Source organism: Megalobrama amblycephala, linkage group LG1, assembly GCF_018812025.1.
Source record: "Megalobrama amblycephala isolate DHTTF-2021 linkage group LG1, ASM1881202v1, whole genome shotgun sequence".
Classification (NCBI taxonomy): Eukaryota; Metazoa; Chordata; class Actinopteri; order Cypriniformes; family Xenocyprididae; genus Megalobrama; species Megalobrama amblycephala.
This window is the reverse complement of record NC_063044.1, coordinates 8592344-8610247: the sequence shown is the minus strand read 5'-3', so window position 1 is coordinate 8610247 and position 17904 is coordinate 8592344. Positions and strand designations below refer to the sequence as shown.

At 37.5% G+C, this 17904-nt stretch overlaps 1 protein-coding gene across 1 annotated transcript in view; it reads right to left on the bottom strand.

Moving 5' to 3' along the window:
* LOC125280859 (gastrula zinc finger protein XlCGF57.1-like) overlaps nt 1–17904 on the bottom strand; it is a 1316469-nt gene extending 1298565 nt beyond the window's left edge. The window contains exons 1-3 of the mRNA XM_048151736.1: nt 16739–17904; nt 5452–6590; nt 5263–5369 (exon numbers count right to left, since the gene is read on the bottom strand). Coding sequence (XP_048007693.1) covers nt 5263–5369; nt 5452–6590; nt 16739–16889 — 1397 coding nt within the window. The 5' untranslated portion in view covers nt 16890–17904. The remainder of the gene's footprint in view (nt 1–5262; nt 5370–5451; nt 6591–16738) is intronic.

Here is a 17904-nt window from a genome sequence, read left to right as displayed (position 1 = left end):
CAGACATAACTACCTAGACATCATCCCAAAATTTTCTCACAACTCCAAAAGATATGCGTATGATCTGCTTCTCACTGTCCACACTATCTCCAGCAAGTTTGCTGCCTGGAAACTTGTTTGCCTTAGTGGTTATGAAGAAGCAGTTAAGGCACTTCAAGCAAAACTCTCTCCATATTTGTGAACTGTAGTAGTTTGGTGTATTAACCACATCTCATACCAATCCGTTTCTGGTATTTCAGTCTTTAATTCTTTATCCCATTTCAATTTAATATATAATGCGGAAGAGGGACTGCAGCTCCTCAACACCTCATAAAGAGAAGACATTATTCTGGGTAGTACATGGTTATAGGCATCAATCATCATTTTAGTAAGGGAATGAATCTCATTTACTCTAATTTTCCTTTTTTGTTGTAGTAATCCCTTACCTGGAAATATCTAAATAGGTCCTGATTTCTTAGTCTTAAGTTATCCTTTAGTGATGTCGTTGGCTGAACAACCATTACTTATAAAAGTAAATTTAAAAAAAACACAAATAACATAGTATTTATAACTTTTCAACCTCTACTTAACACATATAGTGTCTGTAACATAAAATTCTAAGTTACAAGGTGAACTTATTTGTATGCATAAATACACTGGAGAAAAAAAACATCACGTCAACTATTATTACAACTGCATCAAAAATAAGTAAATATAACATAAAATTAAGTATATGACGAGCCACATGATATGCAATTATATATTCCAGCCAAAAATTGGAGCCATTTTGTGAGAGAGAGAAAAAAGTTGTGGTTTTGTAGTAGTTTTATTCTTAGCAAGTGTGTTTCATGTTCTAAAAGTAAATGTGCAAGAAGTGTTGCAAAGGGTGCAACATCAAGGAAGTGACCTTTTGGAAGTGAACTTACGTTTGTCAATTTGACACATTTTGTTGTACATTCATGATGTGTGGTTTTAGGCTTCACCATTGCTTTGCAGCCTTTGTCAAAAAATAAAGTGAAATGCTTTATTTTGTGTGATTTGCATGTTTAATTTATTTTAAGACATTAAATGCAGCAGTGCGGTAAGCAGACCAATAGCTGCAGATCTAAAATAAGTTAAAATGTTAAGTTGGTTCAACTCAATTAATTTTCTTTTTTTTTATATATATAACTGAGCTTAAATGTTAAGTTAACACAACTTGCAATTACTTAGTAGATTTTATTGTGTTACATAAATTTTTGGGTTCGCTCAACATTCTTTACTTAAAAATATAAGTACATATAACAACGATTTTCTTGTTAATTTTAAGTAAAATTATTCCAAGTTGGGTTTACTTAAAAAATGTGATGCAAAAATGGTGCATATATATTTTAAGTAATTCCAACACATCATTTTTACCAGTGTATATTGTAAATACTGATTATTTTGGAAAGTATAGAGTCTGACGCCATTTTTGTTTATTGTAAACTGTTTGATCTTTGTTTTTGGTTATGGAGTTAGGTTTGTACATTGTATTTTTCTCTTCTTTTCTTTTGGGTTAAGGTTTAGAAAAGAGGTTTAAAACAAGGACGTTTTCTTATTTTGGCCCAGTCAGCTCAAATATCAATAAATTTATCATTGTTCAATTTCATAACATTTCTCAGACTCTTTCATGTTGCACCCTTTCCCCTAGATGGGGCGTAACAGCATTCCACAGCAAAAGTGTTCAAAAGCAGCACATCCACTCAAAATATTTAAGTATGTTGAAATTTCTGGAGAATGATTTCATGAAATTTTAGTGCCTCACTTCATTAATGAGATTCTCCCTGGGTTTTTGAAGAAAGTTGAAGAAAGCATTGGAAGTGGGCTGGACGCTTAGTGAGGTCAAAGAAGATTCAGAGGGATAATCTCTTAATTTCTCTACCAGCACTGGATGCTGTTGAAATGCCAGCGTTTCTGAGTTGTCCTTACCTGGTGCCTGTCCATCCCATCTTCATCTGGACTGGCCTGACGATCTTCACCGAATGTCCACTCATGGGGCGGCGACGTGAAGTGTTAATTCACGAACTCTATGTTCCTTGGGTAGCGATAAGCCAGGAAAAGCTTGCGGTTCATCTTCTCAACTTTCTTCTGACTCTACTTCAGTGACAATGGCGTTGATCAGTGCAAGATCTCTTTCAAACAAATCTTTTATTTTGAACAATCTTTTCCTCTTACATGATTTAGATTTTCTATTTATTACTTATTACTGAGACTTGGCTCAACATTGGTGATATGGCTCCTTTTTTCTCCCCAAGGTCAGTTGGACAGAGTGGGGGCCTTGCTGTTATTTTTAAAAATAAGTTTAAATGCAGACTTCTATCTACTGAGGCTTATTCAACATTTGAGGTTCAGTTAATTATATTGAATTCTTTTAAATCTGTGTTATGTGATCTTATTTATAGACCCCATATCAAAGATTTTGTAAGTGATTTTGTACATTTTTTTGTAGATTTTAATGTTCATGTGAGTTGTCCTTCCAGACCCTGTTGCTGTTGAATCTCAGGTGCTGTCTCCTGTCTAGTGTTAGTTGTTTTTCAGCTGCTTTTAATACCACTGAAATCATTGATGGAGTGTCCTTGTTCTGGTATGGGACCTGAGGAGTTGATTATCTAGTTTAACTCTTCATGTTCGGATGTTTTGATTTCTGTGGCTCCTTTGAAAACTAGGAAAAAGAAAGTCAAGACTTAGCCCTGGTTGAACAGCAATACTCGTGCTCTTAGGCAGGGGTGCAGGAGGGTTGAGCCTAAATGGCTCAAAGATTAATTACAAGTCTCATATTAATCTTTGAGAGATTGTTTGACAAAGTTTCAAAAAGTAGTTAAATTAGCTAGATCAAACTGTTTTTTTTTTTGACATTATTTCAAAGAATTGACTATTCAAATTATGTGTTATCAATTGTCAATAGTTGTTTGTCTACTGTATTGTTCCAAGTAGTTTTAAACATGCTATCATTCAGCCCCTTCTGAAAAAAGTGAATCTTGATGCCTCTGACATGAATAACTTTTGTCCTATTACAAAATGATCTTTTATTTCAAAGATATAAATATATTTGTAAATTATATTTGTATAACTGACTGATTTTTTTAGTTAGTAATAATATTCTCTATAAATTTCAATCAGGCTTCAGAGCTGGTCATAGCACAGAGTCTGCTCTATTGAGATTTTTAAATGATATTTTATTAGATGTAGATTTGGGTAGTACTGTTGTTCTACTGTTGTTAGGTTTCAGTGCTGCTTTCAATACAGTCGAACATGATATCCTCATTGATCCTCTTAAAGCAGGAACACACTGTCGACTTGAGCCAACCTGTGCTTTTTTGTGTCATGGTCCAAAGTTGCCCTGACACACCAAACCGACGCTCCTGTCCAGGGACCAGACATGGAGTTTCCAGAGGTCAGGACGTGGGTGCCCCGTCTCTGAGTCAGGTCCTTCCTCAGAGGAATGGGCCAAGGAGGTGCTGTTGCGAGGAGTGTCAGATCCGAAAACCAGGTCTGAGTGGGCCAATACAGAGCCACTAGCAAGACCTGCTCCTCGTCCTCCCTGACTTTGCACATGAGCTGTGTGAGCAGACTCACTGGGGGAAACGCATATTTGAGTAGGCCCCGGGGCCAGCTGTGTGCCAAAGCATCCATGCCGAGAGTGCCCTCAGTCAGGGAATAAAACAACTGGCAATGGGCTGTGTCCGGGGAGGCAAGCTGCTCTATCTGCGAGACCCCGAAACGCTGCCAAATCAGCTGGACCACTTGGGGATGGAGTCTACATTCGCCCAGAAGCAGAGGCTGCCGTGAGAGCTCGTCGGATGCACGGTTGAGCACACCTGGGACGTGAATGGCATGAACAGACCTCAGATGCTTCTGACTCCATAGCTAGAGATGGCGGGCGATTTGCGACATGCGTCGGGAGCGTAGAACACCCTGATGGTTGATGTACACAACAATCGCAGTGCTATCCGAACGGACCAGTATGTGCTTGTCTGTCAGCAGCTCCTTGAACCGGCCCAGTGCAAGACGTACTGCTAGCAACTCGAGGCAATTGATATGCCAATGCATAGAGTTGAGGCCCATCCACAGACCTGATACCGTTGTACGTGGTTCCCCACATGGTGGCAGAAGCATCTGTGTATACCACAGCATGCCTGGACACTTGTTCGCGGGGAACGCCTGCCCGCAGGAACGAAGGGTCGGACCACTGAGTGAGGGTGCGACGGCAGTTCAGTGTCACGGGAACACGGAACGTACCGCGCTGCCACGCCCATCTCGGGATCCGGCCATGTAGCCAGTGCTGAAGTGGTCTCATAGGCAATCCAAACAGGGTGACTGAACAAGACACAAATTCCCCTCGGCCGTCCTCCGGGGGAGGGAGAGATGCAGGTATCATCTCCTGAAGAGCTGACATCCTCTCCTCCAGGTTGCCCATCTCAGGACGGCTTCCTCTATCTCTTGCCACCTGGCTTGGCTGGGTTCTGGATGGATGTGTTTGATAGCCTCAGTCTGCTTCTGTGTGGCCGAGAACTGCTGGGCGAAGCTCTCGACCAAGTCGCCTAATAGGTCGACCTGAGACACGGGGGAGTCCAGGATCTGATACTTATTGGTCTCCCTCATGTCTGCCAAGGTCAGCAACAGGTGGCGCTGCTGGAGTACAGCAGAAAAACTACAGATACAGGTTTTAGAAAATCATAGCTAACAGGGGGGAAAACCAAATATTGATTTGCAGCGTAATCAGTTATTAATATTTCATTGATCCTCGTTTTTGCATGTGCTCATAATTTATTTGTATGACAGCCTGGCCTAAAATTATGTCACACAATTAAACACAAATAAGATAATTGACTCCAAGCACAACTATGCAATGTGCTTACAAAATATTTAAGACATTTTTAATAATATTTGAATAAAGGGTGAATATGTACATTTTCCTAAGCCAAACATTTTTTGTTTGGCAGTTGTCTTTCAAACTGGGCTTTCCTTGAGTTGTTGGAGCCATTGATGAAACTCATGTTCGCAGCATCAATCCAACTGTAAATGAGACGACATAGAAAAGGATTCCTCAGCATCAATACTAATTTGAGAATTTAGCACAATGCAAAGCAATTTTTTAAAATAAATGCATTTAATTTAATTATTATTGATTTTATTATAATTACATTAAATAATTGGTGTCATGCTGCTGTGACTTCACCATTGCAGGCTCACTATTGCCTGATTCAGAGGCTGAGGGCGACCATTTTGAGTTGTCATCATTGTAGTCATTGTAGTTGTGGCTTTTCTCCAGTGTGAATCATCATGTGGCCCTTAAGGTTACCTTTAAATCTGAAACTCTTACCACACTGATCACATGTAAATGGCTTCTCTCCAGTGTGAATATTCATGTGTTCCCTAAGGCTTAGTTCCCGTGTGAAGCCATTCCCGCAGAGTGCAGGTGTAAGGCTTTTCTCTAGTGTGAGTGCTCATGTGGACTTTAAGGCTTTCTTTTCGATTGAAACTCTTTCCACACTGATCACATGTAAAAGGCTTCTCTCCAGTGTGAATTCTCATGTGTTGCCTGAGGCTTCGTTCCCGTGCGAAGCCATTCCCGCACAGAGTGCAGGTGTAAGGCTTTTCTCCAGTGTGAGTGCTCATGTGGGCTATAAGGCCTTCTTTTCGTCTGAAACTCTGTCCACACTGTTGGCAGATGTGACGCTTTTCTCCAGTGTGAAATCTCATGTGGGCTGTAAGGTTTCCTTTCTCACTGAAACTCTGTCCACACTGTTGGCAGGTGAATGGGCTCTCTTCATTGTGAATTCTCACGTGTGTTATAAGACTTCCTTTTCGACTGAAACTCTTTCCACACTCTTGACAGGTATGAGGCTTTTCTCCAGTGTGAACTCTCATGTGGACCATAAGGTTTTCTTTTCTACTGAAACTCTTTCCACACTGTTTGCAAGTGAATGGGTTCTCTCTAGTGTGAATTCTAATGTGGGCTATAAGGGTTCCTTTTTGACTGAAACTCTTTCCACATTGTTTGCAAGTGAATGGGTTCTCTCCAGTGTGAACTCTCATGTGGACTATAAGGCTTCCTTTATGTCTGAAACTCTGTCCACATTGCTGGCAGATGAAAGGTTTCTCTCCAGTGTGAATTCTCATGTGGCCTTTGAGGCTTCCTTTTTGTGTGAAACTCTTTCCACACTGTTGGCAGGTGAAAGGTTTCTCTCCAGTATGAATTCTCACGTGGTCTTTAAGGGTTTCTTTATGTCTGAAACTCTGTCCACATTGTTGGCAGGAGAAAGGTTTCTCTCCAGTGTGAACTCTCATATGAGCTATAAGGTGTCCTTTTCGACTGAAACTTTGTCCACATTGCTGGCAGGTGTAAGGCTTCTCTCCAGTGTGAATTCTCATGTGATCTTTAAGGTGTTTATGTATGAAACTCTTTCCACACTGTAGGCAGGTGAAATAACTTTTATTTCCAGTCTTTTGAGCTCCTTTTTGTAAGGAGGTCTTTTTAGCCTGTGTCGATCTTTCCCCAGTCATGAAATCATGATGTTTATCATAATGTTCTTTCTCTTCTTCCCTTTCATTAAGTTCATGACTCGCCTCTCTCAGTGCCATCAGGTCTAGGGCAAAAATAGACATAAAACAATTTAGACATTTAAAGCATCAAAATCAACAACATGTATGATCTATACCCTATCCCAGTGGTTCCCAACCACATTCCTGGAGGGCCACCAACACTGCAGATTTTGCATGTCTCCTTTGTCTGACACACCCATTTTAGATCTCTGAGTCACTACTAATGAGCTGATAATCTTAATCAGGTGTGTTTGATTGAGGAGATGTGCAGTGATGAGATGTGCAGTGTTGGTGGGCCTCCAGGAATGTGGTTGGGAACCACTGCCCTATCCTCTCCTCTCCTATCCTATCCTATCCTATGGATCAGGGATGGGCAGCTTTGGTACTGGAGGACCACTCTTTTGCAGAGGAATGTTTCATCCCTTATCAAATACACCTGCCTGTAATTTTCAAGCATTCCTGAAGAATTGAGGCTGATTTATACTTCTGCGTTGTGTGTACACCATAGGTATGGCCTAGGCCAGGGATGGGCAACTCCGGTCCTGGAGGGCCAGTGTCCTGCAGAGTTCTCCATCCCTGATAAAAACTCACTTGCCTATAACTTTCTACTAATCCTAAAGACCTTGATTAGCTGGTTCAGGTGTGTTTGCCCAGCAGAGTTTAGCTCCAACCCTAATCAGTGGCCCTCCAGGACTGAAGTTGCCCATCCCTGGCCTAGGCTGTGAGTGCCACACGTAGCCTACGATGTAGCTTGACGTGCACCTCTTCTATTCAAAAATTTTATTTCTGGAAGTCTGTTTCAGTCTGACTGCTCTGATCAGATTTCGTGTGGTTTATTTGACTTTCTCACACCACGTCAAACATAAACATCAACATTGTTATAGGAAACATACTTAAAGACCCCCCTGTGGTGGTTTTTAATGTTGTTTATATGTCTATGTGGTGTTTTTAATATGCTTTAAGACAAACCATTGAGTCAGCACTATTGCTGAGTATTTTATGTTTGAAACTGCAGTAAACCAAAAACCCGCGATTTGAAATCGGTGGTCTTTGTGAAGTCACAGACTACCTTGTAAGGGTACCTGTGTCTTTAGCATTTCATTAACTATGATTGCTCTGAAACAGGACTTCTCTCTCAAGAGAAGCCAGGATATCCCGGTAAATTTTCTGTTGATATGAAAAATTGTGTGGAATTATCAATATAGCGAGTCTATTACGATGTTATGATGAACTATGCCTTTCTCCACTGATGTTCCGAGTTGTGCAAAGCATATAACTGCGTATAATTCTGCTTGATCCAACTCGTGACTCAAGATCCGCTCTTGCTCACAACATGAAATTTCTCTGTACTGTACTAGCTGTTGGTAGCCATTAAAGAAAACATAGCATAGGTTTATTTAAACATAAATATGAAACTATGTTTTAAATTCATCTATTTGATTATGAAAAGTGAACAGCATGAGTAAGATAGAAAACATCATACGATGCGCAGTATATCGGGAGACATGGAGTGGGTCAGACATGATTTTGACCAATTCATTAAGTTTTGTTTTATAGAAAGCCTTTCTTTAAAGTGAAGTTCAATTAGTAAAAATTGTATCTTAATTTTAATCAATGTTTTATCAACAATATAGGCAAATAGCAACAATATAGGCCTAATCATGACATGGAGGCGCCGGCGCGATCACTGGCGAGTGAAATGGAGCGTGTCTTACAGGCTAAATGAACGGAAACTCAGCGTATAGGCTGCTTGCCTCACAGACATGAGAAAAATATCTATAGAAAGCTTGAAATGTCTACTTCTAAACTAAATAATTCAAAACAAAAAAAAGTAGTAGGCTACTCTGATTATGTAAGCTGAATTAAATGTGCACTCTTTCTCTAGGCGCGTCTACAGAGATGATAAGAGTCAATGTCAACTTCATCTCTGCAGCCAACACTGATTCAGAAAACATTAGTTTATTAATAAACAATTAAAATGTCTGCTTGCTGTTTTTGTCACATTTATAATTTTACGGTTTTTGACGGTTCTTTATGGCAAGCTTTATGTGTGCGCTTGAGTGCTATATAGCCTATATTAAATGCTCATTATTATGGTTCTCTCCAGTATTTAAGAAATTAAATTAATATAAATGTGATTAGTCAACTAATGGCTTAAATGAACAACTACTAGTCTAAGTAGAAAAAACTTATTTCACATATTTTCAATCCAGCATGTCGCAAAGGGTTCTGATTTGAGCTTGCGCTCCACTCGCATGCTCTGACACACACAGAGCCTGCGTCGTACATTATTATCAGTTTAAAATTATATTTGTTTATGACTAACCTGTACTATTTCTTTACAACAAAACACTTTGTAGGTCTATCATCTCTAGGGTTATATTAGCAGTGTAAACTTTGTTTATACACTGTTTAAGGCTGTCGCGAGCTCGGGGGTGGGGAGCGTGAGCATTTAAAGGGGCCGCAACACGAATCGGCGCATTTCTAATGATGCCCCAAAATAGGCAGTTAAAAAAATGAATTAAAAAAAATCTATGGGGTATTTTGAGCTGAAACTTCACAGACACATTCAGGGGACACCTTAGACTTACATATAGATATAGATATTACATCTTGTAAAAAAACGTCCAATGGCACCTTTAAGTAGGCCAAAGCCAATAAAGTTAATGTTTTTGTCCTCCGAAATATTTTAATACTATAAAACATAGCTAAAACAATATTGCTCTGATTCATGTGCATATTCAGTTAGTGTGAAATCTCAAGTTCTGAGAGAGTTATTCAGTCTTATAAAATCTGATTTTTGCCGCCTCTAGAATGGATCAAACCATAGATATTAGCCTACCTGATGAGTTCAAGTAAATACGCTGGAAATCCGTGCTCATTCAAGGAAGTGCATTTATTTCATGTACGGAGAAGGCACGAGCCAGTGTTAATTTCGTTAACAAAAACTATGACGAAAAATGTTCATTGACGACCTTATTTTCCAAGACTAAGACGAGACGATAAGAGACGACACCAATTTAATTTAACGATAACGTGACTAAAACTACACGTGCAATATAGTTGATGAAAAAAGACGAGACTGAAATGTGGCCAAAAGACTAAACACTTTACCAAAATCACTCTTCTGAAATCACTTTTTGTTTTTGTTGAATAAAGGAGACAAAACATTACAGACTGTCTTTACAAGCGGTCAGATTTCCCGAATTTAAATCCCCTATCAGAGCTTTTCTGTTAAAAGAACACATTTTACTTTATCTTTGCAATCTGGCAACCCCACACTCTCTACACTGAGGAAGAAGCGCGGATGATCTGAAAACACAGACAAGTAAGCTGAAGTTCAGCGCTCTTCATTTGAGATTTCTACTTAAATTAAAGTGCCTATATTGCGCTGCTCGTTTACTGACTAAATCTGGCCCCAAAGTGCAAGCGGATATCCAGCAGTGGTTCTCAAACTGACGTACACAAAAAATGCTGTTCATTTTAATCTACTCCACCTTAAAATATCATGAATAACATGTATTTCTAGCAGGTAAAATGTTATATATACACGATATAGTGCTGTTCTCGACAATATAACGTTACCTTTGTGAAAGTGGGGATTTAGCACTACTATCATGAAGAACAAATATAGACACAGATTGCATGTAGATTTAAGATTAAAACTCTCTTCGATACAAAAACATACCCTTCTGCGAGTTACTGTTTTTAATGTTGATCATATTATACCAGCAAGAATATTTCCCTAATATAATATATAATTTCCCAAATATTGATTTTATACAGTTCAACAAACAAAAGGGTAATATTAAGTGATGTACATTTTAAACAGTATTGTCAGTGTTTTTGCAACGAAAGCCACGGCAGAGCAGCACACAAGGTGTTTCATGAACGAATCTGTGACTTTGAACGAATCGTCAATGATTCAATGATTCATTCATAAATACAGCCGCCTGCTTTGATACTGAACGAATGAATGACTCGATGATTCACTCATAAAACCAGTGGCTTACCACCACCTACTGGCAGTTTTAATGTAATATTTAAAAGTATCACTTCGTTTTTAATCATCATTGTATTAATTGCATTTTTTTTTTTAAATGTATTTAAGGCATTATTTATTTTACAAGGGTATTTATAAAGGTAAAAAATGGAAAATCGATTAAAGAAGGCAAATATTGTCCCTTAATGGAAATGTGTAACTGCAGGTTAAGTGTAAAAGAGAGGGTGCACAGAAGGATGTTAAATCCCTCAGGGGGTATGACACACTAGAAAGTTTGAGAACCACTGAAAGAGGATATGTACAATTGTAAAAGTGCTACTGCTAAGAGTGCAATGTCAATACAGACTTTTACCTTGATTCAAATTTTTCATAAGCTTAAATGAATTGGTCTAAAGAGAAAAATTACAATGACTATTTTGTCTAAAGACTACATATAAAATAACTATCAAAAAAAATTAATGTTGGTAACTGTAGTTTGACTAAAAGTAATGACTAAGACTTGACAAAAATGATTCAGATCGTTTTGCAAAGGCGTTTTACCAATTCATAATTTAAAACAATCTAAGCATCAGAAAATATTCCGTTTAGTTGCAGAGCTGTTAAACTGAATATACGAATCGAAGCAAGCTTTTTTCTTAAATATCCACAACTCAAACAACAAATTGCTTGTCACTATAGCAACAGTAGACTCTCAGAGCTGGCCTGAGTGGAGGCGGGGCTAATTTGCATATTTATTGTTCCATGTATATTCAATGAGGCAAGGGTGTAGAGTTACATTCAAGCTATTTTAAGGCATGAAGAAATTTTTTTCTACTGAATTTTTTTAAAGAATATGTCATTTTGGTGATCAAAGATGAGTTTTAAGGGAAAAAATTATTTACTACAGGGGGACTTTAAAAGAGGAGTTTCATGTCTATCCTTGTATTATTACAAGGATATTATTATAAGAAAGTAATAAGTAATTAAATACTTTTTGGAATAATTTGTACAGTAATCTAATTACACTATTGAAGATGTAATTAGTAATTCACTACTTTTTTAGAGTAACTTACTCAACACTGTTAAAAGTTCATAAATGCAATCAATTGTTCTATGATTTGAGACCCTGGACCACAAGACCAGTCATAAGGGTCACTTTTTTTTAAATTAAGATTTATACATCATCTGAAAGTTAAATTAATAAGCTTTCTAGTGATGTATGGTTTGTTAGGATAGGATACAATCATTTGAAAACCTGGAAGGTGCAAATAAATCTAAATATATACCTGAAGGCATTTTTTGAGTTGTTTTTTCTGAGTGACAAACACAAAAGTAAAGACTCATAACTCCAAAACTATAGCAAGGAGAGTCAAAAGGTAGGTACCATTTGATAGAACACTTTTTACTTTTAATATATTATATATATATATATATATATATATATATAAAATTACATAATGTGATATTCTCATGCGGAGAAACTGCTGATAAAATTCAAATCAAATATATTTTTAAACAAATATAATTTTACATATGCTTTCATTTGACATGCAACAATTAATGAAGGAAATAAGAAAGGAGGAAAATGATTTGGATCTGGATCAAATTTTGTGGTGATAGCACGAAGTAAGCAAAAGTTACAGCATTTGGAAGCAAGTGAGCCTGTTTGTTTAGCACCTACAGTTAGCGCCTGTGCGCTGTTTTTGTTGTAAACTCAATTTGTGCAGAGGGTGAAAATAACACAACAGGAGCATGTTGGAGGCTTGATCTGAGCGTGTAAAGTCTCTGATTTTGTATGCAAAAAGAATTATTGTGTTATCTACTTGGTTTCATTTACTATTGGCTTTTAAAGAGAGACACACAAACAGAAGTCCTTAACATACATTCCTTACAAAAATACATTTATATTTATGGTAGAAAATATCTTCATGAAACATGATATTTACTTAATATCCCAATGCTTTTCGGCATAAAAGAACAATTTATAATTTTGACTCATACAGTGTATTGTTGGCTATTGCTACAAATATATCCGTGCAACTTACGACTGGTTTTGTGGTCCAGGATCACATTTAATGGAAACACTGAATTTTAAAGTGATGTAGTTACACATTGCTACATGTACTCACTATAGCAGTGGTTCTCAACCTTTTTTGGGCCAGCGCCCCCTATCCATTATTCAGGTCCTTTACCGCCCCCTCCCCACCACCACCAAAAAAGGGCTAAATGTCTTTATTGAATGTATGCTGACTATTATTTTAACATTTATAGTTTTAAAATCCAACATAATATAAAATCCAACAGTTACAAATTTGACATTCAGAATTTAATTAGGCCTATGTGGCTTATTGCAAATTGAGGCCAATCAGGAAGGAGCAGCCAAAAAATGCAATGGTTACAAATTTGACATTCAAAATTTAAATTAACAGCAGATGTACCGTGAACAGCCAGTCAGCAAAGAAGCAGCATTCTTTTCAATTATTTTCAATGGAGAACATTAACAAGAATAAAAACAATGATTTATTTGAACTCTCGAATTAGCAAAATTGAAATTTGAAAATTAGTGTGAGCCCTGTGCTCGATGTTTTTCTGCTAATTTCTTTACTGCGGGTTGCAGAGACGTTAGTTTCAGCCGTAGTGCGCCTGAGGCATGCAAGCCCAAGCAATTGCGGTACTTAGACTGCATGTGGATGACTGAATCCCTGAATCCCTGCTCAATGAGATATGTTGTTGGAAAAGCAAGAATCGGCAGCTTGATCTTTTGCCAGAGAGATGGATACCGCTGGGCATATTTGACCCACATGCTATACCAGCCAGAGGTGCAAAAAATAGCCCGGGCTTCGTCGTCGCATTGGATGTCGACGAGATGCTCCTGAATAGCAGGGCTTACATTCGCTCACATCCGCTTGAAAGGGCTGCACAACCCAAGGTTGAGGAGGTCCCTGAAGTGGATCTCCATGTTGGCCTTAACCATTGTCAGGTGGTCAGTGTAAACTAGGAGGAGGTCATCAGTAAGAGCCTCATACATGTACCTGACCTCAGACCTGTAATGAGTACTATTTTACAGTTAAACTGTTCTCTTATCGTCATGAATATTTGAAGAGGTTTGGTTCCAAAACGCTATAACTCCATTTTGATTAATTTGAGTAAAAAGGGGTTTTCTTTACCGAGAAAGTGGCAAGATGAAAACCACTATTTTCTGTTTTCAAATCTTTTGGTTATAAAAACATTCAAAATTCAAATCTAGATTTTGATTTTCAAAGGTTTAATATAAAAATGATTCTTTTTTTCCCCCAAAATGCAATAAATCCATGACCCATTTTTTTTTTTCAAAATGCAAGTTAATCCATCAATATAAAAGTTATTTTTCTTGTTGAAAATACACAACAAAGTAAGTTAAATCCACATATATGACAGCCTCTGAACTTTGTCAGTACTAATCTTATATACAGGCATTTGACTAAAAATACATTCATTCGTCACTCCCAAAATTAATTCAACGAGTCATCTTGTTAATGATTATAAATTAATTATGTCTCCGTTTGTCATTAGTGATTAAAGAGTATCTGGCACCACCGCACGGTTAAAATAAACACATTTGCCGAGTACATTGGTATTAAAAATGGCTTTTAAAAACCGTCCATGATTTAGTTTTAGGGAGCGTGACAGAAGTTCGATGTCATAGAACAAACAACAGCCGGCAAAGATGAGAGCGCCTCATCTTAATCTTAATCTCCTCACGTAAATGATTGCATTTCGATGACTTGCGTTTCTTCCCCACCGCAGAAACCACCACAGGTTCATCAATGCCGCCAAAATTATTAATTTCTCTGTTTTTGTTGATCACAAAGTAAGGAAAACTAGGAAGACGACTGTATTCAGAGCGCCGCCGTTACTGTTTACAATGCATGGAATGGTGCGCTGTGATTGGTTGAGCGGATATATCGCGTTCTGAAGAGAAAGGAGACTAGCGTTTGTCGCGTTTTGGAAAGAAAGGGAGAAAACATGACAGAATAACACGACGGATATCGCATTTTGTGCAAAATTAATAACTGACTTTTCAAATACCGACCAGATACAAAACTGATTTTGGCTGATTTTAAATTGCGTTTATCGTGTTTTGGAACCAAACTCTTCCGTTTTAGACTATCTGAATTTGAATTAGTTGTTTTATTGCCTTTTATTCTACTGAAATATTTCTAAGTTAATGCATGCTATAGGTCTGTATTTTCAGACTCAATATAGTCATTCGATATAATAAGCATTACGGAAATAAAATATATTAGGCTAATAATAGTAGGTCTGTTATATCTATTTAGTGTTGTTTCTGAAAAAAAGATCACCTTGGCCAGCTGTAGGAAATGAGCAAACTGCCTCCTGCCTATACTCTGGACAAATCCAAGGCGGTTATTCACAGTCTCACCTCCAGGCTAGATCTCGACAGGCAGAGTGATGTCATTTCCTTGGAGCTTTAATGTGACTTCATTCATCTTCTCAAAAAAGTCTGCGAGGTACATGATGTTGCAGTGGCTGTTCCCCGAGAGCTCCATCAACCTCCTCCAGGAACTCGACGATGCTGTCAAACAGCTCACAAAAACGAGCAAGGCAGTTTCCCTCTGAGTGCCAGCGGACATCAGTATGGAGAAGAAGCCGTTCAAAAGTCTCATCGTTTTCCTGTCGGAACAGTCTCATTCAATGCATGGGCTTTAATTTTGTTTATTGCTTTGACTGCCACTTGGAGAGACTCGTGGAGAACTGGATTGGTGCATTTGGCCACAAGGTTGTGGCGGTGCAAAACACAGTGAGGATATTGTTGTCTCATCCAGCTGAAGGCTGAATGGAGAGTCCCGCAGGATGGATTTCAGCTCCTGTGTGGGATCACGCTCCATCACGGTAGAGATTACTTCTTTGATGGCAGGAAGCACCAACTTTTCTCCAATTGTAAACAGCTGTCCACATTTGGCGAATCAGCAGGGAGATGTTATATGACGCTATTAGCCCATTATCATTTTGGCTGGTACTTTTAGCGAAGAGACTGCTGATGGTTCTCCTACCGTGTTTCTCTTTTAAGGCCTGGAAGAACGGACGGCCCTTATCTGCCTTGATTCTCATAAGGTGCTCCTTGAGACGTGAAGGTTTCATGGCTTCGTTTGAAAACACATGTTCGCAGAGTAAACACATTGGGAGTTGGGCATTGGTAGGATTTACACAATTAAGATATTCAATAGAAAATTGTCTGCATTTTTTCTTGTTTGGTGGCGACATTTTTTGCGATTTTGCCCGCGCAAAAGTGAACCGAATCTTTTTTTTAATTCACTGTGTGTGGACTGTGATTTTGAACTGAAAAGTGACAATGTCACAGAGGCTATTATTTATGGAAGACTGGAATGCAGGATTTGTTGTGACACATTATAAACTGAAAGAATAAGTAATGTCAATCAGTTTAATTAAAACAAAAAAAATGTAAATGAATAAATTATTTTAAAATGGGCAAACTAGTAGACATTGAAAATTGTGCAATTCTTGTTTTATGTTAAATGTTTGATTATTCTAATTTAAGATTTTTACATTTAACAGAATAAATTAATAAATAGTAGTAATTATTAAAAATAAATAAACATATGAGAGCGTTTATTCACGTTTAAAACTGTTAATAAAGCCAGCATTTTAGAAGTTAGTTTAATTAATTTTAAAATTTGTTACAATTTAAAATGATTTATTGAAAATATAAGTTCTTAAGTCAGTACTTTTTAATGGCTTGTCAACTTCCCATTCCTCCGCTGCGAGATTCTAGTCAGTGAGAAAAACATTTTTGTGCACATGAATGCTGATCCTGGATTCTAGTCAGCGCTTGAGCGTTGGTCGTTTACATGTCGCATTAAACTGGTAGATTTTAGAATTGTGAAGACAATTATTTTGCAAGTTATTACAAGTTTAATCTTGTCTTGCCTGTAAACTTGTGAACGCCCCCCTTTCAGAAATCTTGTTCTCTGAACGCCCCGTTGAGAAACACTACACTATAGTAATGAGTTAATAATGCTTTATTACAAGTAACCAAACCCTAACTCTAGCTCTACAGTAAGTACACTTGAAGAAGTAAACGAACCGACTGAGTGAATTTCTGTAAGATTATACTTCTGTATATTCTCTATTTCTGTAGAGCTGGACATTTTAATAATGATCAAATTCAGCTTTGAGAATAAAACCAACCTGTTTGTTCCTCAGTATCTTCATGTTTCACTCTAAATGTTTCTTCAATCTTCATGTCTTCAGTCTCCTCCTCTTTAATAAACACGTCTTCAGTCTCCTCTTTAATAAAATCAATCTTCATATCTTCAGTCTCCTCTTTAATAAACGCCATCTTTAAGAAGAGAATATTTTAACAGTTAATGATCTACTGATCAGGTTAGACAAAAAACACTAAAAACGAACGCTGCAAATGAATAAACTTCATATTTAGGCATTTATGACTGATGAAAACATGCTTAGTTAGTTTGTTAGTTGTTGTTCATGTTCACTGTTTGAGCAGCACGAGTCGTGATTCACTGAACCATTTCTCAAAGTGTTTGATTCAATTGACTCGGAGTTGAAAAGTTCAGTTTCTCCATCATATTACTCGACAGAGGCTGAACTCGTGTTCATGATAAACTGATTTATGATATATATAGAGAGAAATGAGACGCAGGTTTACTGTTTCTCATCAGTGAATGAGTTTTACTCACACAAATATCCTTCATTACAGTTAGATAAACACACAATGTTACATTAGAGAGTAAATAAACTAATTTCACATCACTTGATTAAAACAAAACACACAACTATAAATCACTGAACTGTTTCTATCGATTAAAACAGGTTAAATTCTTAAAACAAACCTTTCTTCAGCAGAATCACAGCAGATGCGGGATCGCGGCGCATTCTTATGACGTCACGTCGTCACTCCAAAATAAAAGTCCTGTTCAGACGCTGCATTGTCTACAGTCACAGAAGTGCATATTACCAGATAGTCTCTGTATTAAAACTAAAACAGTGACAAATATTATACAAACAAACATGTTAAAAAGGTTGTATGAGTTAATTCATGGGTCAATATCACTATAAAGTGCCTTTGATTTTTATTTTGGAAATTGTGCAGTCTCAGAGATTTTCCATTTAACTTCATATGTTTTGTATTAAGGAGACCTTATGCTGTTAGAAATGCATACTGGTCAAGCTCCAGCAGTTTTTTTTATAAATTAACTGCAAGCAGGCAATATATACGAGCAAACAACAAAATATTGCATATCATTACATAGTGATTATGAAATGTAGATTTGCAGAAAGACAATGTTTGTTTTTCTACAGTACATTGGACACGTAAAATGATGCCCTATTGC